General features: G+C 39.4%; 1 protein-coding gene across 1 annotated transcript; it reads left to right on the forward strand.

The window, feature by feature from the left end:
- The first annotated feature begins 216 nt into the window (after window positions 1-216).
- Window positions 217-16,407, forward strand: RAB32 (RAB32, member RAS oncogene family). Its single transcript, XM_059700616.1, has 3 exons — window positions 217-523; window positions 11,423-11,700; window positions 15,530-16,407. Exons 1-3 carry the CDS (start codon window positions 274-276, stop codon window positions 15,677-15,679), a joined length of 678 nt encoding a protein of 225 aa, XP_059556599.1. The 5' UTR covers window positions 217-273; the 3' UTR covers window positions 15,680-16,407.
- The last annotated feature ends 11,560 nt before the right edge of the window (window positions 16,408-27,967 follow it).

Genomic DNA, 27,967 nt, shown 5'->3' on the forward strand with positions numbered 1-27,967 from the left:
CGTGCGGGCTCCGGGCCGCCCCGGCGGGTTGGCGACGCCCCGAGGGGAGGACCTGCCGCGAGTCGGGCGGAGCGCGGGCCCGGGCGCGGCCACCCAGCCCGGACCGCCCCCCAGGCCAGCCCGGCCCTCTCCCCGCCCCGCACGGGCTGCGAGCGGCCGCCGGTTCCGGGTCCTGTGACCGATCAGGCGGCGTCGCGGGCGCGGGCGCGGCCTCGGCGAAGTTTCGACGGCGGGCGGGGGCCGGGCGCCGGGAGGAGCGGGGCCCGGGCGCTGATGGCGGGCGGCGGAGCCGGGGACCTGGGCCGGGGGGCGGTCGCCGCCGCGGTGCCCGAGACGCGCGAGCACCTCTTCAAGGTGCTGGTCATCGGCGAGCTGGGCGTGGGCAAGACCAGCATCATCAAGCGCTACGTCCACCAGCTCTTCTCCCAGCACTACCGGGCCACCATCGGGGTGGACTTCGCGCTCAAGGTCCTCAGCTGGGACAGCCGGACGCTGGTGCGCCTGCAGCTGTGGGACATCGCGGGTGAGCGGCGCCCGAGGCGCGGACACGCGGGAGCCCTCGGCGGGCGGGCGGGCGGCCGACCGGCCTCGGGGCAGGGGCGTCCGTCAGGCTCGCCAACCGCCGGGACCCAGGGGCCAGGGGACCCTGCTCGGTCTCCGCTCGTCCTCCGGCCGCGGCGTGGACTCGCCGGGCACGGTTAGAACAGAGACTAAATCCACGGGGGAGGGACGCGGTCGGGGGGACCCAGTGGGGCAGGACAGTGCGCCGCGCGGTAGCTGGGGAAGTTAGCGGCGGGACCGGGGAAGTCAGTGCAGGGAGCAGGCGCCTGCGGAGATGCTCTGCTCAGTCTGCGGAGGGCCTTCCATATCCCAGGGATGGAAAAGAGCCCTCCACTCCGCTCCGCGCCCGCCTGGCCCCAGGTGAGGAAGCCTAGAGGCCTTTCCAGAAGTTTGAACTCGGAACGTGGACCCGCTCATAAGCACCAGGAGGAGTCCCGGGAGGCGGGGGGGGGGGGGGGGGGGGGGGGCGGGCTGCTCCATTCAGCTTCCACCTTCCCAGATGAGAACTGAAGTCCCTGACTTACCCAAAGTTACACTTCTAGGTAGGGGCACAAGCAACCTCGAGACCAGGTTCCTTTCCCGAAGGTTTTTCACCCTCTGCCTGGGATCCCAGACTCAGCTTCATGAGTGAAACTAGCCTCTGCAAGTACTGCTCTCAGTTCTAGGCCAGGCCACCCAGGGGAAGGTTTTGGAAGGCATCTCTGGAAACTTGTTGCTCCTCCTCCTCTCTCTAAACCAGCGCCCCACCCCTGCACCCGCTTCCCCCATCTGTTTTCCAGGCATTTGCTTTCAGCTGTCATTTTGGAGCATTACACCCCTCTCTGAGGGGTACCTCTTCTTGCTCTAATTTGTGAACTCTGGGTGGTGGGGTGGCTGGGATGTGGGTATTAAAAAAGATGTCAACTTTTGGAAAGTTTAAATATGGAAGTGCTACCCTGTTCAATTATTACCGGTGCTAAGAACCTCAGCATTTGCCTGGGAGCATGTTCGGCGTTGGAGAGGCCATCCTTGATCCTATAAATGCATAAACCGAAGCCCATACCTTCTATGGTCATCCAGCCGCTAGAGGACAGGGACTGTGGGGACGCAGGTCTGTGCACTAGGTAGTGCACTATTCATCCAAAGCTTATTGCATATGGGAAAGTATTGAAAAGTTATAACCCAGGTACTCATTTACTTAAGAACAGACTTCCCAACTTCAGATATGAGAATAAATTTATGTTCATTAGTCCCTCAGAGAAAGGGGGATCATCAGTTGGGTGTTTCCGTTCCAGAAAACCAAAAGTTCGTTTGAAAAGTCATCTTTTGAAGCCAGAGGCTTCTTTCGAAACACTTCCTGCTATTTCACAGAACACTTCTGAACAGTAGTATTGCTGTATGACTGTCCTGGATCCTAACGGTGGTCGTGCCATGTGATATTCATTCTCCCGGAATCTTCAGTGTAGCTGTAGATGCCATGAAGGTGATTTTAAACCCCTGCGTAGGAGGCTTGTTGACTTTGCATTAGCCTTCATTTAAATAACGTGGTATTTAGCTATTAAATTATGATTAGGTCCCAGTGCAGGCACATAAAAGATTTATACAGCATAGTTGTGTTTTTAAGCCTCAAGGAAAAATGCTGATGTTTAGAGACTTGGGAAAGCAAAAACATGAGTTTTCTTCCTGGGTATCACCTCTTCTTTTTTCATTCTTCCTTAAAGGGATTCCTGGATGTTAGAGACCATTCAGCCCACAATACACACCAGCAATTAACAAGATTAGACATAAACTTATGAGGTGATGGGAAATTATTAGGGTCACCTTATAAATAAGGTTTTCAGAGATGAGAGACAAATATAACTTGGCTTTAACTTAAGGTTTAAAGAGCTACATCGTTAACTATGTTTGGTTTGGGTGTTTGAATCCTAACTCATACCATTGGAATTAAGTAGTAATGATGTAATGAAGGCAAACAGGGGGCCACTCCAAAAAGTTCCCTTGTGGCCAAACATACTTGCCTTATGTAGTAACTAAGTTGAGTCTTTAAATCTCAAAGGATAGAAATAGTCCTTAATTGGAAAAGAGTAAGTAGAGCTGGCCACTTGATATGACTTACTTAAGGTGTGGTGTTATTAGGAGCTAATTTTTCTGTTAATTTAGAGTGAGGAAATGTGGTAAAGAGATTATGTCCACTCTCTGTACTTGAGAGCTTTGGCAAGTGTGACAGGCAGGAGTTGTCCAAATGCTTTTTGTAAATGCGGCCAAGCAATTTTAGCTAAACTCTTCAAAATAAGAAAAATAGTGACTCTTGGGTACAGGCCTTAGGAAATCCTTTCTTAACCCATCAAATGAATGTGGCTTTAAAATACAGATGCAGTTTAATATAATTTTTGTGTTAGGCAATTGCTGTCTCTTAACTCATACCTGTTTTGAGACTGCTGCTCAACACATACTGAAATATATTAAAACTAGAGGCCCGATGCACAAAATTTTGTGCACTGGCGGGGGAGGTCCCTCAGCCCAGCCGGCGCCCTCTCGCAGTCTGGGACCCCTCGTTCTTTACCGCCCGCCTGCAGCAACGGTGGTGGGAGAGGCTCCCACCACCACTGCTGCACTTGCCAGTGAGCCCAGCTTCTGGCTGAGCAGCGCTCCCCCTGTGGGAGTGCACTGACCACCAGGGGGCAGCTCCTACATTGAGCGTCTGCCCCCTGGTGGTCAGTGCGCATCACAGTGACTGGTTGTTCTGCCATTTGGTCAATTTGCATATTAGGGTTTTATTATATAGGATATTGCAGTCTCTGGCAAGGTGTTAAAGAGAGTTTAATAAATGCATACTAAATTAAGATGTAGCAAGAGATGTCTCTAATCTTCATTTATTATATATTATAGGTGAAGTAGTATTTGACTTACTACTTATTACAAGCTTATTAGCAACTATAGAATTTTCCATGTAGGTTGAATGGCTGGTCTAGGCTAAATCTTTACAAATAAACAAACAAACAAATTTTGTCCATTTAGATCTAATATAATTCAGCCTTCATGTATTCATTGAAGTGATTTGCATTTTTAGGAGAGGCAGCTTTTTATCTCTACCCTCCTAGAGTTTTCAGCTGGTCCTGAGAATCAAATTGATGTAAGATAACAGTAGAAATTTACTTAATATAAGTTTTACATGACCCAAGAGCCCTCATAAGGAAATGAAACCCCATGTAGCAAAACATAGTTTTTTTTAAAAAATTTTTTTAATTCATTTTTTTAGAGAGGAAGGGAGTAGGGAGAGAGATAGAAACATTGATGAGAGAGAAAAATCAATTGGTTGCCTCCTGCACAGCCCCTATTGGTGATTGAGCTCGAAACCTGGGCATGTGCCTCTTGGTGCATGGGTCAACATTCAACCACTGAGCCATACCAACTGGACAAAACATAAATATTTTAATATAAATTGAACAAAAAGATGCCTTTAGTCCAAAATAATCCTTATGCCAAATGGCATTTTGGGGATTAAAATTCCTTTATAAAAATCTGAGTAACACTCCTTTGGGCCATAGAACAAATCAGCAATAGCCTACTCTGAAGTTCATGTAAATATTATTAACCAAAACATAAAATGCATGCTTGGAAGACATTTTAAATTATATAAACCATACTTAGATTTAGTGTGTATTTTTTTATTCCCATCCTAAATTTGAATGTTGACCTTGATTTTCTTGTTCCAGCTTGTATATCAGTGGTTCTCAACCTTCTGGCCCTTTAAATACAGTTCCTCATGTTGTGACCCAACCATAAAATTATTTTCGTTGCTAATTCATAACTGTAATGTTGCTACTGTTATGACTTGTAATGTAAATATCTGATATGCACGATGGTCTTAGGCGACCCCTGTGAAAGGGTCGTTCGACCGCCAAAGGGGTCATCACCCACAGGTTGAGAACCGTTGTTGTATATTGTCAATTACTATATCTATTGGCCTGTTCTTGTCGTATTTTATAACTTTTAACCCTTTATGAACAAAATATGGAATATTCCCTCTGACATATTCTTGATATTCAAAATATAATAAAATCAGGGATTATTAATGTTCAAGTTTCTTCTAAATAAGAAGAAGCAGGGCTCTGAGGACTTAGTCTATGTAGTTTGTATAGTCTCTGTTTTAAACAGTGAAAACTATAGTAACTTTCCAAGGGCTCATTGGTGGTCAATTACTTATAACTCATTTATAGGGATTTTAAAAATATTTACTACATCTGACTCCTGTACAATTTTGCCATCCTCAGTCTTACTCAGGTTCAACTGCTTTACTGAATTACAAGCAAAGCTTATTGTCTCATTTTACATCTTTTAATCTTCCTCAATATTTGAGTCCTGAGACACTTTTGGGCACCCCAGTCTGCACTGTGCATTCACAATTGTACAGGCAGGACAGGATGGTCAGCATGATAACATATGTGTTACCCATATTGAAATTCCTTGACAATGATATATCTATTGCCTTTCCTTATTTATTTATTTATTTATTTATTTATTTATTTATTTATTTATTTATTTATTTATTTAAATACGTTACCATTCTTAGCTGCCTCAGTTAACCCAAGCAAAAAGATGCTCAGGTTAGGTGTATAGACAGACAACTGGTAAAAAGTACTAAACTTGACTTTGCTCCCAACCATTTGCCTAATCATTCTATTGTTTGAATTAAATTTTAAACTTTTGGAGATCCCATAGTCTAAATACAGTGAGGTGTAGTAACTTGACCAAGAAAACATAGGTATCAGTAGCACTATACAGAGACAGGTCTCATGACTGAGATATGAAAACAGTCAGCTATTAATAATATGTCCGATTTGGGGTTCACTGGTGATATAACAGTGGTATAAACCCTTGTCTAAATTTGCAAATGTTCTGGTCATTCTTATATTAAAGTGTATGGCTCATATTTTATACCCATTATAATGATCATCTCTTTATGTTATTATCCAGAATGTTCAGTTATTATACTTCTCTTAATTATTACTTCCAAGGTAGATACTTTTTTGTTTGGCTCTATCATTTCTGTGTGTGTGCATTTCCAAACTATGGGCTTTTGACGATAACAAAACTGTTTGATGGTATATGGTTGCAGAACACACCCAGGAAAAGCAAGGTAGTAGATGCTTATCTGGTCGCCTCTGTGACATCACTGATTAAACCAGTAAAGCCATGCATTAGTCTAGAGATGCAGTGTTATTTTCAGATATATTTTAGGAGAACTTTTATCCATCACCTATGTGTTATCCTGATCTTTCAATTTTCTTAAGCTTTTGATGTGGAATTTTAATGATTCTTATTCTATTTTTAAGTGTTCCCAGGACTTCATTTTTATTCAGGTATGATGGGGTCTACACATCAGGAGACTATAGCCATTGTAAAAAAGTTTGTTACTTAGGGTTCCCAAGATGAGGGAGCAGGCCTCAGCCTGCAGGACCTCCTTGGTCAGGTGGCAAGATGAGTGAGGGGAAAGCATGGGCAAGAGCCTTGATTGTGGTTTTTGTAGGAGGGGATGCGCAAGGCAGCATAGACAAGCTGAGCAAACTTAAGTTTGGGTAGTTGGAAAGATTTCATTGGGTGGGGCTATAGGGTGGTCCCTAGTTGTCTAATAGCTGGCTATGGGGTGATTTAGGGCCTGAGGATAGAGTCCTAGACTGCAGGAGCCTGCAAACAGGAGGCTGATGGAGGGTATGGACTCTGCATTGGTTGGTTTACATATCAAAGACATACTCTCAGCAAGTTGTCTCTAAGAACTAGCTAACCCTGGGAGGGTCAGTCCTTCCCTTAAGTCCACAAGGCCCTAAGATGTCAAAGCTTCATAAAATCAACACTAATAAAAGAGAAAAATGGTAATTGGCATAGGAGCTACCCTTTTCATTGGCTAATCAGGGCTATATGCAAATTAACTGCCAACTAAGATTGGCAGTTAACTGCCAACTAAGATTGGCAGTTAACTGCCAACAAGATGGCGGTTAATTTGCATATGTAGGCACAATGCAAGGAGGCGAAAGGGAAAGCAGGAAGAAGCCCCCTGCCACTGACAGTGATCGGAAACCCAGGGGGGAGCTAAGAACTGGGGGGCAGGGCAAAGGCGGCCCTGGGGCCGCCTTTGCCCTGCCCCCCAGCCATGATCGGAGAATCAGGTGCCTTTTCCGCCCTGGCCAGTGATAGCAGGAAGTAGGGGTGGAGCCAGCGATGGGAGCTGGGCACGGTCGAAGCTGGCAGTCCCAGGAGCTAGGGGTCCCTTGCCTGGGCCTAAAGCGGAGCCCACGATCGCGGGGTCGCTGCAGCTGCAGGTCAGAGGCGTCAGGCCTGGGCAAGGGGCCGATCCTGCAATTGGAGGGTGTTGGGGGTCAACGCCTGAGGGCTCCCAGTATGTGAGAGGGGGCAGGCTGGGCTGAGGGACACTCCCCCCCACACACACCCAGTGCACGAATTTCATGCACCGGGCCCCTAGTGTAGAAAATAAAAAGCATGACTAATATATATTTCTAGGCATTTATTAAAGTAGATTGAAAGTATACTTGCAAAGAGGAAGACTTTGAAGGCCTTAGATTTGTAACCCCAAAATAGCATATTCTTAAAATAGTAAGGATTTCACACTTAAACAATGCTTACCTAATAGATAGTGGGTAAGTTGACAAGTTTAAGTTGTATTATGATTGTAGAGATCTTCTCTTGAATGGTAAAAATAGTGAAAGCATAAATGTAGGGAAATTTCTGGAGGACATACAAGTTCAAGAAAAAAAAGTGCTTTAGAATTTTATTCAACTATATTGTCAAAAAAGCTTTTTGACTTTTTGCAATCCAGGAGACTAGGAATCTGTAATTTCCTCACTCTTCTTTTGAATGAGATGAACCACATAAAAATAAATGCCTAACAGGGGGTTAATTTAAGGATCTCTGTTGGTCTTTCTAACTGATAGATCACCTTACATTCTCTTCTTCCCATTCTTTACATTAACTTCTATCCGGATATTTGCCTTAAGCATCTTATGCAGTGATTTTTTTAAATTGCTTCTTGAAATTAAGCTAAATCTATTAGGGTTTGTGTGTGTGTGTGTGTGTGTGTGTGTGTGTGTGTGTGTGTGTGTGTGGCTATATGGTGCCACCTCATGGGAGGTGCTTAAAATGCAGATTATTTAGCATCAAACTGTATCAACAGACTTGGCTTCAAGTGCCAAACATCACCATGAAGTCAGTTATCTCACCTAGTAAGTATGTGGCTGGGCCATCCAAGGTTGGTGAGCAGAGCTATGAAGTTTTAATGGACTAAAGCTGATGTTTCACCACTCAGCTATTCCTTGGCCATATTCCATGTTTTTATGGTTCAATCAAATGTACATGCCTTGCTGCGAGGCCAGCTAGGGAATCTAGGGCTTTTAAAAAAATTTGATATTGCTTCTCCAAATAAAATTCTGTGATGGGATATTGGGGTAGGTAATTAGCAATCCTCCATACTTAGCAAATTAGAATTCCCAGAGGTGAGGCCTGGAAATTTGCAATTTACCAAGTCCCATGGGTGATCTGATTTATACTAAAGTTGAGGACAGCTGTTATTTCACCGAATTGCAGGGAGAGGGCATGGGCCCAGATATTTCTGCATCAAAGGTTTCATTGCTATGTTATCCCCCTGTCATTTTACATAGGGCTCAGTGGTTGAGTGTTGACCCATGAATCAAGAGGTCACCGGTTCCATTCCTAGTCAGGACACATGCCCGGGTTGTGGACTCAGTCCCCAGTAAGGACCACGCAGAAGGCAGCCTATCAATGATGTTTCCTTCTCATCTCATGTTTCTCTCTATATATCCCTCACTCTTCCTCTCTCTCTAAAAAAAATAAATAAAAACACATTAAAAAATAAGAAAATCAGAGAAATGAATGGAATTGTGTTATAACATGTAACTCCTTTTACCTTCTTGGTAGTACAGTATTAAACTGAAATTCAGTGCATATCAAATTTACACTCAGATGGTGCTAATTTGATGCATTATCTTTTAAACTTCTTTTACTGAGAATAATACACTTATTTTATGGAAAATTATGCAAGTCAGTGCAGGGGACGGGGAATGTGCAAGTAGCAGTACATTCTATTCTCACATTGCTTTATTGGTTACTATTATGGTAGTTGTTTAAGAATTTTTTTTACTTTTAACAGTACCTATAATTCTAACATGTTAAATACTAGAGTGTAATGCTGGGGCAAGTTTATAATAGCTTGATAAATTAGTAGCACAATGAGTCATAAACTTGATGCCTAAAAATAGAAAAAATACTCATGTGGTTACGAATTATAGCCCTCCTACATGTAAAACCCAAGACACATTACAACATCACATTATTACCTAAATCAAGCTGTATAAAGTGTTAAATGGACATATAATCATCCTTTTAGAACCAATGATTGGACTTAAAGTTTGGGTCTTGATCTATCAGCCGCCAACCATATCAGCTTGTTAGAAGAGCTTCATCTCTGAAGTGCACACTGAGATTTAAGGATTTTTGTAAACGGTTTTACATGCACTAACTAGAAATTATGCATTTTCATACAATCACCTTGAGCAAGAATATGTAGCTCAGTGATACTCAGTGTGTGGGAAAAACTAAGCACTTATACTTGGAAAAGTAGGCACCAATTGTCCTAGTGCTTGATTTGATTTGTCATTGTGAAATTTATATTTTTAGTTTCAAACAACATTAAGAAACATTTAGATTATTTAGTAAGTAGGGTATGAACATAAACTATTGAGACAAACCTTAACAAACTAAAGGAAACCAGTGATTAAAATCATAAGAGAAGGCATCTCTGGCCTGTATTAGGGCTGTGCTATGGTACTTACTGCCTTGGGTCTGTTGGGAAACATGGGGACATATGGATCAGTGTATACCCAGAAAATATTTGGCTAACAGATCAGATAGCACACTAGATAACCAACCAGCCTAGGATATTTGAAGAACTTTATTTCCCTGGGGTTTTATTTTCTCAGCTACAAAATAAGAGAGGTTTGGCTAGATAATACAGGTTGTTGTCTTTCAGTTATAATATTGTCCACCTAAGTGTTTTGTCAGAAAAGCATGAAAGTGTTCTCCTCCCTCCACTAAGAAATAGCCACAGGACTGGTCAAAGAAGGTGGTGCTGCTTAAAGAGTTCTCCTACCATCTGAACTACTTCCTCAGACCTATTAAGAGGAAGATCTCTCACCCAGTCAGTGTGGCTCAATGGTTGAGTGTCCACCCATGAACCAGCAGGTCATGGTCCGATTCCTGGTCAGGGAAACATGCCAGGGTTTTGGGCAGGATCCCCAATAAGGAGTGTGTAGGAGATAACCGATCAATGATTCTCTCTCATCATTGATGTTTCTAACCCTCTCTCCTCCATTCCTCTCTCTGAAATCAATAAAATAAAATGAAATAAAAAGGAGGAAGATCTCCCAGGTCCTGCTGAGTTTCCATATTGCTGTAAACTTTAATTTTTAACAGACCCACACCACACAAAACAGTACTTATGCAGCTGTCTTTGTAGTGAATAATTGTGGCTTTCTTCTCTGCCCAGTCCTCTCCTGTCATAGGACACAACCCAGGAGCATTCAGCATTGCAGGAATTTCACTTAGGTATTTGTGGAAAGTAGAATCTCAGGATAATAAAGATTTTTGGGGACTAAACTTATTTTATCCTTCCATTATTCCATCAAGCAATATCTAAAATTACATAATGGCATAGTAGAATTTGAAGTAGAAATATATTAATTCAGGGTAGCTTTGCTTTTGTTACTATCAATAAAATGTAGATAAAGCATGTTTTTCATCATGTGTTTTACTGGAAAATGTCCTATCGCAGTGTTTTTAACATTGGTCAGAGTTATAAATCTCAGATTAGTGTTGATTGCCACTCATGTTTTCTTAGTCCTCTACTCAGTAACTTGGCCGATTGAAGATATAAGCTTTAAAAGTCAAGGCAACTGCAAGTTCAGAATGGCTGGCATCATATTTCCATAGGTGTGTGGGAGTCAGGAGACCCAGGTTCGAGTCCCATCTTCGTTAGTCATTGCTACTGAATCCTGGTCAAGCAGCTCTTTGTGTTTTTTCATCTGTCAGATGAAGATAAGGACCTTTCTACTCCAAGAATAGTGTGATATCAGATAGTAAGAGCATGCTTTGCAAAGTCCTATATGATATGGTAAGCAGTAGATATTTTTTCCCCCAAATTTTTAACCTTTAAATTATTTTAAATGTACAATATTTGAAGAACTCTGTAATTTGATCCTTCTCTTAATAGCACAACCATGGTGCCACTTTTTGTTCTAAAGTAATAGGTTTGCATGTGTCTGCCTTCTTAAAAAAGAGCAATCTTGTATATCGAGTCAAAATCCGGTGGAGATGTGAAGGAAAGATAAATTTTGAGCATGAAATCTTTTATCTCATGTCCAGTCCTAATCTTTTTCGTTAGCATTTAACCCACTATACTTATCTTCTTCCTGCAAACTTCATTTTCTCCTATTCTTGTCTCTTCTTCCTCTATTCCCAGCTTTCTTTTTTTCCTTTAGTAGCTCTCTTCTCTTAGACCCAGGGGAGAGGAAAGTGATGGACTCTGTACTTTAAGTACTGACCTTGATGGTTATGGAGACTGTGTTGTACAGGGGCAGAACAAAAATGAGTTACTTGTGTACTCAGGCCACATGATCAGCCACTCTGCTTTGTGAGTCAGCTCTGTGTGTATGTCCTTAATCTCACAGTTTATGTTGCTGTGGAATGGGAGATATGTGTTTACAGCATTATTCTTAGGGTCAGAGGGGTTATATCTAAATTGCGACCCTGTTTAAATTAGGAATGTTTAACCTCTTATTATATTTTTTTCTAGGGCAGGAGCGGTTTGGCAACATGACCCGAGTCTACTATAAAGAAGCTGTTGGTGCTTTTGTAGTCTTTGATATATCGAGAGGTTCCACATTTGAGGCCGTCTTAAAATGGAAAAGTGACCTGGATAGTAAAGTCCATCTTCCAAGTGGCGGCCCTATTCCTGCTGTTCTCTTAGCTAATAAATGTGACCAGAAAAAGGAAGGCAGCCAGATTCCTGCCCAGATGGACCAGTTCTGCAAAGAACATGGCTTCACTGGATGGTTTGAAACCTCCGCAAAGGTGAGATCTGTTTTGCCTGAGTATCCGCCCTGCTGTGAGCTTGTAAATATAAAGTATTTAGGTGGACTTAGGTGAGTGCTGGTTGGAAGCCTGGAAAAAAGTTCAGTCAACAGCAGCAATGCTTAATGCTTTCAAAATTGGTTTGTGGGAGGTGAACAGGAAAGATTTCACATTAAAATGAAAATGAGCTCTTATTCAGAGTAAATAACAAATGCCATTTTCTGTGAGCTGAGTCTTTAAAGGAAGTCTCATGCTCCTAGAGTTTATGGGATGAAGCACAAGCATTTTTTAAATTTTTCCAGAAGGCTAACAAACCTAGGACCATGTCCCTGGTGAAGATGTAGTTCATGTGCAAGGCTAGCAAAGGCATTGAAAAAGTCAGAGAATGAATTTGGATGATATTTGACAAGTTTTATATTAACTGTATGAAATAATTTGAACAAGAAGAAAGTATCAGTATTTGTGACATGTTTATTCATGAATAGTAGAGTGAGAATTTTTCTTTGACCCATATGGGAAGCTGGATAAAATGTTTTTTTGATCCTTCATGGTGTGGTAGCACAGTTGGTTAGAGTGTTGTCCCAATATGCTAAGGTTGCAGGTTCGATCCCTGGTCAGGGCACATACAAGCATCAACCAATGAATGCATAAATAAGTGGAATAAGTTGATGTTTCTCTCTCTCCCTCCCTTCCTCCCTCCCTCTATCCCAGTGATGGCGAGCCTATGACACGCGTGTCAGAGGTGACATGTGAACTCATTTTTTTGGTTGATTTTTCTTTGTTAAATGTCATTTAAATATATAAAATAAATATCAAAAACATAAATATTTGTTTTACTATGGTTGCAAATATCAAAAAATTTCCATATGTGACACGGCACCAGAGTTAAGTTAGGGTTTTTCACAATGCTGACACGCTGAGCTCAAAAGGTTCGCCATCACTGCTCTATCCCTCTCTCCCTTCCTCTCTTTCTCAAACCAATAAATAAAATAAACACACACACAAGTGACTTTTGAAAGTCTTAACAGCCTAGATATGCAAGAAAGCAAAGGTGAAAATCCCAAGCACAAAGTATTGGAGGGTGAAGGGTGCTTGTTTATGTGTGTTGGAAGTTTCACTTTAGAGGTCAAATAGCAATCAGACTTATGTTTGAGAAATTCTGTGATGACAAACAAACTCAAAACCATAAGTTTGGTGTAATCCTAGCACAATTCCTGGTTTTAGTATGCCTTCTGTGAATTTCCTATTTATATATTTTAAAAAAGCATTGTACTTACTAATCACCTACGTACTACCAGGTTGTTTTTAGTTTCACCCAGAACTCACTCTAAAAGTGGAAGATTGTTTGGTGCCTCTTATGATCAGAATAACATTGAGTGATAATGGAGTCATGGGGGAAAATAGTGTCCACTGGAGGTTAAACAGAGAGGTAAACGTAGAAATAGATCGCAATGTGCATATGGATACACACAAGTATCTACTGAATGTCTGTTGAGAGGGCTTAGAAGCAATGACACCACAGAACCAATAGCTTACAGAGTTCTCAGTAATTTTAAATGCTGCTGTTCTCCAATAAAAAGAACCAGGGTTTCCTGGAGAAATGACTGGTTTCAGGACCATGGGACAAGCAAGTGAAGACATGCCTGAGATATTTTGTGGTGCCAGAAAGTAAGAAACACAAAGTGTGATGGAGACATATCACAAAGGCACAGGAGCCTGCCTATAGGAGCCCCCTTATCTAAGACAATTTGAGCAACAAAGTAAATAACATTGTAATATTATGTAAACAGAATAAAATAATAATCCGTGATATGAATAAATAAGTGGTAGAGAAGAGAATTGTAGAATTATAGCTGATAAATGTAGAAGGAATTATGGAAATAGAAAATCACCATTAAACACTACAACAATAATTGTTTTAGGGAAGAATTGATTGCAGCTAAAATTAATGGAAAAAAGTATGGTGAAACAGAATATTTACATATTTTCCTTACTAAGGACATAGGGAAGAAGAGGACTTTTTCAGGGAGAAACCTGAGAGATAGAACTTTAAGCAATTGGGCCTCATACACTGACAAAGACATCACTCATGCCATATTCCTGTCCAAAATGCATAACGAACTTAATGACAAGGAAGCATCAAGCAGACCCAAATTAAGGGATATTCTCTGGCCAGTACTCTCTGAGAATGTCAAGTTCATGAAAGTAAGGAGTCTAAGGAACTGTTCCAGATTAAAGGAGACATGACCACAAAATTCAGCTGCTCACCTGGACAGTTGGTATAATTTGAATAAGGTTGATAGAATAATGCTGATAATACTATTATCTAATTTCCTGATTTTGCATTTATCTAAGATGTTTAACATTTGAGGAATATGGTTGAAGGGTGTTTAGGAATTTTTACTATTATTGCAATGATTTTGTAAATACAATTATTTTAAAATATTAAGTTAAATATTTTAAAAATCACAGATTTTGCTATGTGTTACTGATTGTCTACTTGATGACAACTTATAAATCTATTACACAAATGTGATAGGTAGTGATTCCTTAGGATAGTGTTAATGGACATCACACCTACAACATTGTTTCAGGTCAATTTACATATGACATCTAAAATTAATAATTCACACTAATAATACAGGAGAGGGGGCATGAGGACTATATAAATCAACTAAGTCCAGGGCCTGTCTCGTGCTGCCTGACATGGAACTCGGCTGACCAGAGGTTTAAGCAGACCAGGAAGAGCCTCTGGACAGGGAAAACTCCTGCAAGGATTGATGATTAGCTCCTCACTCGTACATTACCGTTCACCCATACCTTAAAGCAGTGGTTCTCAACCTTCTGGCCCTTTAAATACAGTTCCTCATGTTGTGACCCAACCATAAAATTATTTTCGTTGCTACTTCATAACTGTAATGTTGCTACTGTTATGAATCGTAATGTAAATATCTGATATGCAGGATGGTCTTAGGCAACCCCCGTGAAAGGGTCGCTTGACCGCCAAAGGGGTCGCGACCCACAGGTTGAGAACCGCTGCCTTAAAGGGAAAGCACAAGGCCACAAAATATACCTAGTAATGGTTAAAGTTAATCCCAACTTTTTCCCACTCTCTATTTCCGCATAGCAGCAATTTTCCATAGAAACTATAACCAGATATAACAGATATAAGCTTAACCTCTAGAGATGGTTGGAGTCTCTTCTCCTTCTCTCGTGAGACTCCACAAGAAAAGGAAACAAGACTACTCTGTGGAGTGGCTTTTCGTGCTTGTCCTCTCTGCTCATAAAACCTGCTTTTCCATGTTAACATCTTCTCTGTCTGGCTCATGTCTTGAATTCTTACCTGTGCGGAGCCAAGAACCCCTCTGGCATCACTCAAAGATGGGGGAGCAACATGATGGATTTATCCTATTTTAATATGGTGTGGCCCCTTGACCTTTTTCTTCATAATGTATCCAGAATACTTGAATTAGATGTTCAAGGGCAGGGATGTTTTTCATTTCATTGCTTCCATTTATGTGAGTGGCAACCCAGAGGGGGGTGAATATTTATTTGCAACCATCAAAATAGTTTTTTGAACCTCAGTGGCAAAAAGTTTAAAATAGGAACATTCAAAAGGGTGATCTTTTGTAAAAAGAGGAGGGTTCCATAGCCACATTACTCAGTAGCACTGAACTCTTGGCTAACACTGTAGTGTTGGAGAAGCTGATAGCTGGGTATTTACAGTGTCCCCACTGAGGAACTTTCCTAGTTCCTGTGAATATTCTTCAAGTGTTATTCTGTGGATTAATCCTCAGAACTGATCCTGTTCCTTATTTCTGCTCTACAGGACAACATCAACATAGAGGAAGCAGCCCGCTTCCTGGTGGAGAACATTCTCATGAACCAGCAAAGCTTTCCCAATGAAGACAACGATGGGGACAGAATTAAACTGCACGAGAAGGCCTTGCCAGCAGAGAGCAAATCCCAGTGTTGCTGACGTGGCTTCAACTCCTCTCCTGCACACCAGATGCAGCCTGACTTGATTTCTCCATTTGGAGCAAATTCCTGAGAAAGGATTGAGGTGGTGGATGCCCTGCTCTGTGATCTTCCCAGAGCTGTGCTTAACGTGACCGTGAAGGCACTCGGGGAGCCTTAGCTGAAGTGGGTGTCGGTGTCTATCCTGAGCATGGCTCTACACCTTAGAGTGAGCACTTGGACCTCTCTTGTTGTGGCTGCTGCCATCAGGTGCAGGATAATGTTTACATCCTTCTTAACATCTTTGAAAATGACAATGCTCAGGATTTGGTACGAGTTTCAAGTTGTGGCTCTTAGTGTAAGCACTGGGGTGGTAATAAACTTTCCCAGCAGTCTTAGAGTAATTGTACGAGCCTATATTTTTGTATTTTATCTTCACTTTTGAGGGAGGCTTTTAGACTGTTAGCCACATAAGGCTTGAAGTTTCTGTTTAGCAAGGTTTTCCCCCTCAAAACTTCTAACTGGAGCTAGTTTTATCAGATCTATAACAGTCATGGTCAAGGAAAGAAGTTATTCAAAGATTAGTTCCAAGTTTCCATAGTATGAATTGTGAGAGAAACAAGGTCGTGTGGTTTTATATAAAGTTCTGGCCACTTAAAATATAATACACGAGGAAGATACATCTGGCTCACAATATTTGTATTACCATTCAATCCAATTAAGAACAGAATAAATATTTTGACTGATGTCTTTGTTTTGAATTAATGTAGCTCTACCAGGTAATATGGGGTATATTTTTATGCCTTAGAAAACTTTGTCTGTTTACTTTTACTTTTATTGTTAAAGAATTAATGATAATCATGTGAAAGGTGCAACTTCTCTTTTTCAGAGGGATATTTAAAGGTGTTTGTGACATAATCCAAAGCTAATGTGAAATGAGGTATGAAAAAAAATGTCTTATACATTATTATGAACTTGGATATGAATGATCCATGCATTTATTAATAGCAGGAAAAAAAAGCTAGCACAGAATTACACTTGATCTGAGAGACACAGAATTATACTTGATCTGGGAATAAATAGTAGTCATGGTCTGTAAAATGGAGCTCATTCTTCTCACCAACTGAGCTTTGCCTGGGAATCACAAATACGTTTACACTAGAGGCCCAGTGCATGAATTCGTGCATGGCCATGGGGAGGGGCCTTGGGTGGTTGACAGGCCTGCCCTGCGCCCTGGCCGAACTCCAGTCGAACTCCTGGTTAAGGGGACAATTTGCATATTACCCTTTTATTATATAGGATGTTACATTTTTAAGTAACTCTTTGACCTTTTCTGACATGTATTCAAGGTCCTTGAGAAAGCTGGCAGAGGCTTATTTAGCTTTCAAACCAATTTACATACATAAAGAGAGAAAGAACCTACAAGTTTCAAATGAAATACTATCAGAAAGGGTGGGGAGGAGGCAGGGGTGGATAAAGTCTCTTCCCTTATTTTCAACAGGGAGAATTAAGCCTTATTTTTAATTTGTATTTTCCGTTACTATCAACCCAGGATAAACATTTGCTTATGTGTACAAGGGAGAATATAGAGAAGCCCATCACTTGCATATACATGCAGAAAAACGAAAGTTAACAGTAGCAATAGTAAATAACAATAACTAAATGCTTAGCTGTAGGGGGAAAATAAAATGCACAAGTGTGTGTTATTAAAAAACAAAGTTTAGCCAAGTAAATTAGAAGGTCTAATTGTCTGTATTAAACAATCATGAGTCCAGCAGCATCCCATTGAGCAAGTAGAAGAGTTCTCCAAAGGGCTATAAACAAGGGACAGTTTTAATAAGAAAGGGAGCTATTAACAAAAGAAGAGAAAGGATCATTTTTAGACCAAGACATTTTGGGGGAGTGGTGGATAGCCAGAGTTTTTTATATGCAAATTGCCTCGTTTTTCAATGGGAGATGGGGGTTGGGGATGAGAAGGCACAGGTCACACATTACCTCATTGACCAGAGAATTTCGGAGTGGTTAACAAAGATTACCTTTCTGAGAGGGACTGAAACAGCAATAGGTCAGGTATTAAATCTAAGTTTGGTGTCATAGGCTTTAGCATAAGTGATGGTATTTGGGGCCTGTGGTTTGCTCTTTAACAATACCCATACAAGGAGATACTGTGCAGCAGTATAGTAGCATTTAAATAAAAATGTGTGTTAAAAATTAAAGGCTGTGTGAGCCATTCAGAAAGATAAATACCAAATTCCTTATTGCAATTACCTCAAGTAAAGGCTAGAATTGTGGGTGTTGGTCAAAGCTGACTTGGGTTTTTTAGATAAGGTTTACATTTTTATGGTACAGTTTCATTTTAAACCTATCAGTATATTCCCTGCACTGTCACTGAAATCAAAAGGAGCCTTCCAATTGGCAACATAATACTTTTAAAATTTAAAAAACACTTTTTTCCCCTCATTTATTTATTGGTCTTCCTTTACAATCAACACTTTGAAGGTTTTTTTAAAATTCTTTATTGTTTAAAGTATTACATATAGTATCACATACTTCTCCTTTTTCCCCCATTGACCTCTTCCTGGCCACCCCCACCCACTAGCACATGCCCTCACCCCCCTGCTGTCTGTGTCCATTGGTTATGTTTATATGCATGCACACAAGTCCTTTGGTTGATGTCTTACTGTCCCTCCCATCTGCTGCCTTCCCTCTCTGGATCTATTGTTGTTCATCAGTTTATGTTCATTATATTCCAAAAATGAGTGAGATCATGTGATACTTATCTTTCTCTGACTGGCTTATTTTGCTTAGCATAATACTCTCCATGTCTATCCATGCTGTTATGAATGGTAAGAGTTCTTTCTTTTTTACAGCAGCATAGTATTCCACTGTGTAGATGTACCACAGATTTTCAATCCATTCATCTGCTGATGGGCACTTGGGCTGTTTCTAATCTTAGCCATTGTAAATTGTGCTGCTATGAACATAGGGGTGTATATATTCCTCCTCATTGGGGTTTCTGATTTCTTGGGATATATTCCTAGAAGTGGGATCACTGGGTCAAGTGGGAGTTCCATTTTTAACTTTTTGAGGAAACTCCATACTGTTTTCCGCAGCGGCTGCACCAGTCTGCATTCCCACCAGCAGTGCACGAGGGTTCCTTTTTCTCCACATCCTCACCAGCACTTTTGTTTGTTGATTTGTTGATGATAGCCATTCTGACAGGTGTGAAATGGTATCTCATTGTTTTGATTTGCATCTCTCGGATGATTAGTGACTTTGAGCATGTTTTCATATGTCTCTTGGCCTTCTGTATGTTCACTTTCGAAAAGTGTCTATTTAAGTCCTTTGCCCATTTTTTTTGATTGGGTTGTTTATCTTCCTTTTGTTAAGATGTATGAGTTCTCTATAAATTTTGGAGATTAGACCCTTATCGGAGATAACATTGGCAAATATGTTCTCCCATGCAATGGGCTTTCTTGTTTTGTTGGTTTCTTTTTCTGTTCAGAAGCTTTTTATTTTGATGTAGTCCCATTTGTGTATTTTCTCCTTAGTCTCCATTGCCCTAGGGGGCTGTATCATTAAAGATATTGCTATGACATATGTCTGATATTTTGCTGCCTATGAACACTTTGAAGTTCTTAACAGGTAACATTTGGCCTTTTTATTTCTTAAACTGCTGTATTGAGGTATATTGACATACAAGAACTTACACTTATTTACAGTATGGTAAGTTTTCTATATCTGTGTACACCCATGAAACCACTTAAGATAATGCATATAGCCATTACCCAATCCCCTCATGATTTATTTATTAAATTTATTGGAGTGACATTGGTTAAATTTCATTAACCAATGAAATTATAATTATAATTATAATTCTATAATACATCATCTGTATATTGCATTGGGTGTTCACCACCTCAAGTCAAGTCTCCTAACATCACCATTTATTCCCCCTTAACCATCTACTATCTCTCCCAAATCCCCCCCTTCCCCTTTGGTAATAGCCATACTGTTATCCATCTATGAGAAAAACCACTTTGAATTATCTTTATTTTTTACTACATTTAATAACACTGCCTATGATTTTGACCTTCTTGGTACATATATTAGTTCACTTGCTAAATCAGTTAACTTTCCTAATATTAATAGCTGGAATTATTCAGCTCAGAGTTAAAAATGTACATTTACATTCACATAGGGTGAATGTTTTATTATTGCTCACTTTAGCCAGTGTTCAAGAATGGACAATTTGCCCAGCCGACATGGCTCAGTGGTCAAGCATCAACCTATGAACCAGGAGGTCACAGTTGGATTCCTGGTCAGGGCACATGCCTGGGTTTTGGGCTCAATCCACAGTATGGGGCATGCCAGGAGACAGCCAATCAGTGATAATCTCTCATCATTGATGTTTCTATCTCTCTCTCCCTCTCCCTCACTGAAATTATATATATATATATATAATGTATATATATATGACAACTGTGCAATTTAAGGAACAGGCTTCATATGCATGTGAAATTATATGAACTACCCATTTCTTTGTACAGGATTTTGTATTCAAAAATGAATATATGAAGCCACCATTGTTTTTATTTTATTCTCCAAGCTGTGTGTTTATGCTTGTATGGAAGAGGTAGAAATGTGGATGATATAGGTTAGAGTTACATATTTTTAAAAAACTGCTAGAATGTTAGTAATTCAATCTACTGCCTCCAAACTATTACCTAAATACCATCTGGTATTGCCCTACAAGTCTATTAGCATTTCCCATATCAAACCAATATCTTTTAATTTTCTTTTCACTGCCAAACCTGCCCTAGAGGTTTAAGTGTTTATATACAGGTTGCTCCCATTAGCTCGAGGTAGAGCATTCCTATGAAACCTTTCCTAAGCCAAATGGTGGAAAGCGAAGAAGCAATAACCATCAATTTATATGGAAAAACTTTTGAGCTGACCCAGACCCAAAAATTAACTTACCAAATCATGCTAAACAACATATACAACCTAAAATAACACTGACCTGTAGTGAAAGCAGGAATGCACAAAACAAATGGAGATGAAGCGTAGATGCTCACAGAGCGATGACAGGCCTTGATGCTGAGATACTGTGTGGTTCCCAGGAGGGAGCTTGGTGGGGCCTCTCTTACACCGCCTGAGTGCACATTGCCTCTACAAATGGCTGCTGCAGAACAAATGCTGGACGCTATCTTCACTTTTCACAACAATTCTTCACTAAAACAATTATTACTGTAGTCTGTTTCCATCAAAAATGGTAAGAGAGCCCTAGCCAGTTTTGCTCAGTGAATAGACTGTCAGCCTGCTGACTGAAGGGTTCTGGGTGTTCAGTTCTAGTCAGGGGCACATACATTGGTTGCAGGCTCCTCCCCAGTCCGGGCCCTGGTCAGGGCTCGTGCAGGAGGCAACCAATCAGTGTGTTTCTCTCACATGGATATTTCTTTCCCTTTCTCTTCCACTCTCTCTAAAAATCAATGGAAAAATATCCTCGGGTGAGGATCCAAAAAAATGGTAAGAGAAATAGAATAAAAATTACAAAAAGAAATGGAAATATTTTTTAAAAAATAAGAGAGCAAAAGGGATAATGGACAATGGAACTCTAGCAATTGGTATGCTCAGAATATGTTAAACTAAAGTGATTCATAGTTTGAAAATAATAGGGCAGAAACATATTAGGCAGGGGTGGGCAAACTTTTTGACTCGAGGGCCACAATGGGTTCTTAAATTGGACTGGAGGGCCGGAACAAAAGCATGGATGGAGTGTTTGTGTGAACTAATATAAATTCAAAGTAAACATCATTACATAAAAGGGTACGGTCTTTTTTTTTTTTTTTTAGTTTTATTCATTTCAAACAGGCCGGATCCAGCCGGGGGCCTTAGTTTGCCCACGGCTGTATTAGGGCAATGCAAACAAACCCCAAAAGGCACAAATATCAAAGTAAATGCATGGCAAAAAACACCAAGTGTGAAACGAGAACATGTTACTACAAAGAAAGGAATCCACGATGATAATTTAAGTTATAAATGTTGTTACACAAATCATCAATATTCATAAAAACAAATTCTAGGAAGTATTAGGAAAAACTGTAGTATAAGACTCCAGTTGAACTTTTCTCAATCATATACAAAATAAGATAGATCCTCTGCAAACACACACACACATTCTTCCCAAAATATATAATTTTTCAATAACCATGGAAAAATCAATCACAAAGGTCACCATGGACTAGCCATAGAGAAACCTCAAATTTTGAAAGAAATCTATAACATTCATCACAAACCAAGTAAGATCAGAAAACAGTAGGAGGCACACAGTCAAACCAAGTAAATTAAAACTAACGTGGACATACATCTCAGACCAAGAGGAAAATTGAACCTAAAGTTAGAGAATATTGAAAAATAAATATCACAATAAACCATATATAGAAACCTCTGAGCTGCCGATAACATCAGAATCAAAAGCTTACCTCTAATTGATTATAATAAGTAAATTCTTCCATGCAAAACACAGTAACATGTTTGATGGGGCATTTAAAAAAATAATTTCCAATAAGAAGTAAATGCTAATGAAAGGGAAAACACTAAATCCCAAGTTTGAATGTATAACTTTGTATATTAAATCAGCTCATATAGGATTATTTCTGCTCTGACACTTGAACTGCTCATCTCTATGAAAAAGAAAGTTTTTTCTGTAATTTGTAGAATTCACTGTTAAGCTGCAAGTATGACACGGTGGCTTCTTTCTGTTGCTATGGGCAAGTTACTTGAATGACTGCAACAGAATTCTGAACTGAACAGAGATTGCTTCCCACACAGTTATAATTTTACCATGCAGAGGCTAGAAATTCAGAATAAATAATAAAAGGTCATCCAGGTTCACATTTAATCTCTACTGGTAGAGAGATCTTGCTTTATGATGTGAAAGACATTCTGGTAGCTCTGATTTGGATTCCACACAGGTAAATGGGGAGAAAGCCTATAATGAAGGAACAAATATGTTTGCTAAAGTTGTACCCTACGAAAGAAGTAAGCAATCCCCAATAAAAAAGAACATAGAATGGGGACTATAATCTGATTATAAATGTGGCATTATTCGCCATATAGCTAGCATACCATTGAGATAAACATTGAAAAAAATGGTAGACATATAGTTTCCCCCAAAAAAGATTATTGTGTAATCCATAGCTTTATTTATTGACAAAAGACGTAGTGGATGAAAGATGGCCCCAATTTCTTTGTGACTCTCTCCTTGGAGAACTGGAGTTTATTTTCTCCTCATCCTGTATCTAGTATGGCCCTATGACTGCATAAGCCCTAGGCAGTGGTAGAAGGGACGCCATGCAAGTTCTAGGCTTAGCCCTACAGAGGTCTGACAGGCAGCATTTGCTTCTTCTCTCTGGGACTGCTCACTCCCAAAACTCTGCCTCTCTGAACCTAGCTGCCACCCTATGAAAAGCCCAGGCGACATGTGGGGCCATGGGAGGCACTGTGGTCAACATGCCCAGCTGAGTCCCAGCCTTCTGCCAGCATCAATGGTAGCCGTGTGAGTGAGCCATCTGGGATATCTTAGCCAAAGAGAAACACCCACTCACTGTGACCCCAGGTGACATCTCCAGACTAGAACTACCCAGGTGATCCCAATCAACACACAGACCCACGAGGAGTAATAAAAAGATGGTTTTAAGCTGTTGCATTTTGGCTGGTTTGCTATACAGCAATAGATGATCAAAATAATCATCTTTTATTTTTAATAATAATATTTTTTCTTTGTTGATTAAGGTATTACATATGTGTCCTTATCCCCCCATTCAAAATAATTATCTTGCATAAAGATGGTATGTTAACTTGTGTTCAAAGTTAAGCGTTACAGATGGCAGAGTAAATAGAAAATTAGTAAATGTGACCTATATCAACAATCGTGCCTGCAATCTAAGGGTCTCCTCAGAACCTCCCCACTAGGCATCCAGTTGGGAAGCATCCCTTGTGGATAAAGGGGGACTACCTGTATCATTACTCCCTTGCTTCTATTCCCTTCTCTATTTCTCCTGAAACTTCGTATACATGGAATTACATAGCAAATACTCTTATGCTTTGCTTCACTCATTAAACCTAATGTTTTCATGATTTATCCGTATATTTATCTATACATGGTCAATTCCTTTTTATTTCTGAATGGTATTATTGAAGTTATATTTTGTTTATTCTCCTATTGATGGAAATTTAGGTTATTCCCAATTTTTGCTATTATGAATAAGCTACTGTGCACTTCCTTACATGTACATTTATGTGAACATGTGTTTTCATTTCTCGTAGGTAAATGCCTAATTCTGGAATTGCTGGATATTAAGGTAAGTGTGTGATTAACTTTATAAGAAACTGACAAATAGTTTTGCAGAGTCATTTCCCATTATCAGTGACTTAGAGTTGCAGTTGCTTGGCCTCCTCTCAACATTCAATATTTGTATTGGTTTGTTTTTTGCTTCAAAAATAAACATCTACATAAATTTGAGCCAAAAAATAACGCTGCTCTAGCCAGCTTATTGGAACTGGATGGCTTCACTTGTGTACTTGGTGGTACCCCATTGTCAACTGGGATGACAGGCATGGCTTGGCCTTGAAGTGATTCAAAGTCTAGCGAGGAGTCATCCACAGGGCAGCTGGGTTACAAAATCAGCAAGCAAAAGCAAGCTCCAATATACTTTTACTTTCCAACCCTCCTCTGGGTTCATGTTTGCTAATGTCCCAATAGCCAGAGAAAGTCTCGTGGTCAAGAACATATTTAATGGGTAAAGACATAGACTCCACCTTTAATGGGAAGAACTGAAAGGTCACTTTGGAATAGAAAATATTTGAGGCCTTTCTGCAATCTACCAGTCTTCTCTTTAGCCACAAATCATTTTTATTCTCTTCACATGAAAAACTATAATCATTCTCATTTCAGAATTCCCAAGTTTCATTTCACTGATGTCATCAGACTCAGAGTTGAGGATATTTATTTAAATCAGATCCAAATGCAGATGAGGTGCCAAGTAATCAAGCTAACATGAGTGTTATTGGATAAAGAGTTAATTATAGAAATTAGACCTTACACAAAAGTGAGACTAGATGGACAGGTTGTGGAAGGATCAGAAAAAGAGTCACCAATGAGTCTACCTATTGTACTTGTGCAGGAAGACAAGTTAGAACTTGCAGGAAATTCTGTGAAACAAGAATATCCAGCCACTGCAGTAGGACCAAGAAGAGGAAGTTCATGGCAAGCTCTATGGGAAGTTATTGCTTTGGTGTAGTTACCATTTTGGGGATCCACAACCAAGTATCTGATGGTAAAACTGGGACTACTGTTGATCAGCCTGGACAATAGGTTGGGCAACTTGGCAAAATAAGATCATACTGTGACCCAATGGACACAGCTGTTTCACTCTAGCACTAAATCTGACACCAACAAGAGTAATGGCCACTGTTTCACTTGTATGCTTTAAATCATACATAAGTACCTCTTTTGGCCAAATCTAAAACAGAAAAGGAAATTCTGGGAAATGTAGTCCTCAAGTTGACCAGGTTGGCATAGAATAATCCACTATATTATTTATAGTTTTTTTTTTAATTTTAGCATTGTAGGAGATCTATATCTACTCATTATATCTCATTGTTTTTTCTCTTTGGGTTTTAATTTACACTACCCTAGTGACTGTGCTTATTGGCTATTTATATACCTTATTTTGTAAATGCCAGAAATTTGTGCCAAATTTTGTTGTCTTTTTATTATTGAATTTTAAAAATACTTAAATATTTTAAGTACAAATCTTTTGTTGCATAAATATATTGCAATACATTTATCTCATTGAGGCTTGCCTTTTAATTTTTCTTAATAATGACTTTTAAACAGAAGTTTTTAATTTTAATGAAGTTTAGTTATCAAATAATTTTATTATGGTTAGTAATTTCTGTGCTCTAAAATGTTTTTGAATACCTTAAGGTTGCTGAGATATTGTCTAATATTTTCTTTAAGAAACCATTTAGTTTGAATTTTTTGTTTAGATCTACATTTTGTTTCAAGTTCATTTTTGTATATGGAATAATATATGGATCAAATTACAGTGTTTTCCATCTAGAAATCCAGTTATTCTGGTACTATATGTTGAAAAACACATATAATCTTTTCTATCCATATTAAATTTAATTGGTACATTTTAAAAAATAAATTTACCACATTTTCTTGTATATGTATCTATTTCTGCCTTTCTATTTTGGTTAATCTATTTTTTCTATTCCATAGAAATGATTATATGGCTTTATAGTAATTCTTGAAATAAAACAAACCTTCCAAATTTTTATTTTATATACAATTTTAAAAGACTATATTGTTCTAGATCATTGGCCTACCTATATAAACATAAATATCAGATTGTCAATTTATAACAAAAAAATAACCTGCTTGAGTTTTCATTGAAAACTTCACTGATTCTATAGAATTCTGGGGGGGGGGGAAATTAACATTTTAATAATATTCAGTCTTATAGTCTACGAATATGATGTATCTCTTCATTTATTGGAGTCTCCTTTAACTTTAGCAATAAAATTTTCAGGTAGAAACCCTGTACAGCTTTTGTTGTTTTGTTGTAAGCAGTTCTTCTTGCTGACATATTTTCAATAGGGCACCCAGATTATTAGACTAAAATTAGTTAGATAATGTCACTCCTTATTTCATAGCTAACAAATGGCTTCTTTTTTTCATCAGGCATAGTAAACAAATACTTTTAATAGCCTAAAAATTCCTACATCATCCTGCCTCATTGGCTACAACAAATTCTTCCCCTTGTTTTCCCTTTATTAACCACACTGACCTCCTTGCTGTTCCTCCAAATACCTCCCTCCTCAGAGATTTTTCATTGTTGTTTCCTTTGCCTGCAACAGTCTATTTCAAATATATGCATGTCTCCTTCCTTCACTGACTTTAGGTCTCTCCTCAGATGTCACCATATCATCTCACTAGTGACTGATCACTTGATATGAAATAAACCTGACTCACCACCTCAGTACTCCCAATCCAATTTATCTGTGTGACTTTACATCTTCATTCACACGATAGACACCCCAGCTTATGCCTGCTGACCTGGCATCCCATCCAGTTTTCAATTCCTTTTATTCTAAAAATGGTCCCAATTTGAACAATAAATTATTCATCACCCAGCCTTATCCTGATTCATTTTTCTTCATGGCACTTATTAATTATGTGTCATATTGTAGACTTGCACTTTTGTTTTCTAGCTTTTCCACACAACAAAGTCTATTTTTATTGTTGACTGTTTTATCTTCAACCCTTCAAACATCTCACCTAGCACCTAGTCCTCAGTAAATATTTGCTGTATTAAGTAAATAATTAATAAGTATACTATCCTAGCTGAATGACTTTGGAAACTCACTTTGCCTTTTGAATTTCTGTTTTTTCCTCTCTCTGTAAAATGAACTCGTAGATTAAACAAGGTCATTAAGACCTTTCCAGCTCTAAAATATAAGGCTTGCATATGAAACCTCACTCCTTGCTGATACAAATTTCATTTAAGTCAACAGTTGCTCTGTGCAGAGGGAGAACAGTAGAGCAGTGTTTTTCATAAGCTAGCGTAATCATCTAAAGCAATAAAAGAAATTGTTCTAAAGTGAAATCTCATCTAAGCAGCACAGATTGACTTAAAAATAATAACCAGGGTAACTTTTCTTGCCAGAAGACTCAAGCACAAATTCTTCTTAATTATTTTCTGACCTAATTGAGCTTGTTTCCATACATACTAGTAATATTAAAAATATTTTATAAGATGGGTAAAGTAATTCAGGGATTTTGTCTTATGAGGATGACTCCCAAATTTCTATCTCTAGTTCAGACCAGTCCCCTGAAGTCCAGATTCACACATCTAACTGCCTCTCTGCTTGTGTTTCTAATAGGCAATTCAAATTAAGCGTGTTAAAAGCTAAACTCTTCATTTTTCTTTTAAAATCTACTGCTCCAGTTTTTCTCATTTCAGTGGATGACAGTTCCTTTTTTTTTTTTTTTTTTTAGTTGCTCAGGTCAAAACCCTACTATCATCCTTTTCCCCTTTATCTCATAGCCCACATCTTCTATCAGCGTATCTTTCTATCTAAACCTTCATATTTGCGGAGGTCAGCCCATTCTCACCCTCCACACTTCTGCAGTGTAGACAGTTGCATTTCTCAGAATTACCACAATAACATTTTAATTAATTTTTCCTAGCTTTCTCTCTCTTCACTTCTCAATACCTACCCTTGCCTATTATCA

Source organism: Myotis daubentonii, chromosome 6, assembly GCF_963259705.1.
Source record: "Myotis daubentonii chromosome 6, mMyoDau2.1, whole genome shotgun sequence".
Classification (NCBI taxonomy): Eukaryota; Metazoa; Chordata; class Mammalia; order Chiroptera; family Vespertilionidae; genus Myotis; species Myotis daubentonii.

Excerpts from the sequence above, each read along its gene's own strand:
- RAB32 (XM_059700616.1), top strand. The coding sequence starts at position 274 with ATGGCGGGCGGCGGAGCCGGGGACCTGGGCCGGGGGGCGGTCGCCGCC. Across the intron at positions 524-11,422 it reads GCAGCTGTGGGACATCGCGG|GGCAGGAGCGGTTTGGCAAC; the intron begins GTGAGCGGCGCC and ends ATTTTTTTCTAG. Across the intron at positions 11,701-15,529 it reads GGTTTGAAACCTCCGCAAAG|GACAACATCAACATAGAGGA; the intron begins GTGAGATCTGTT and ends TCTGCTCTACAG.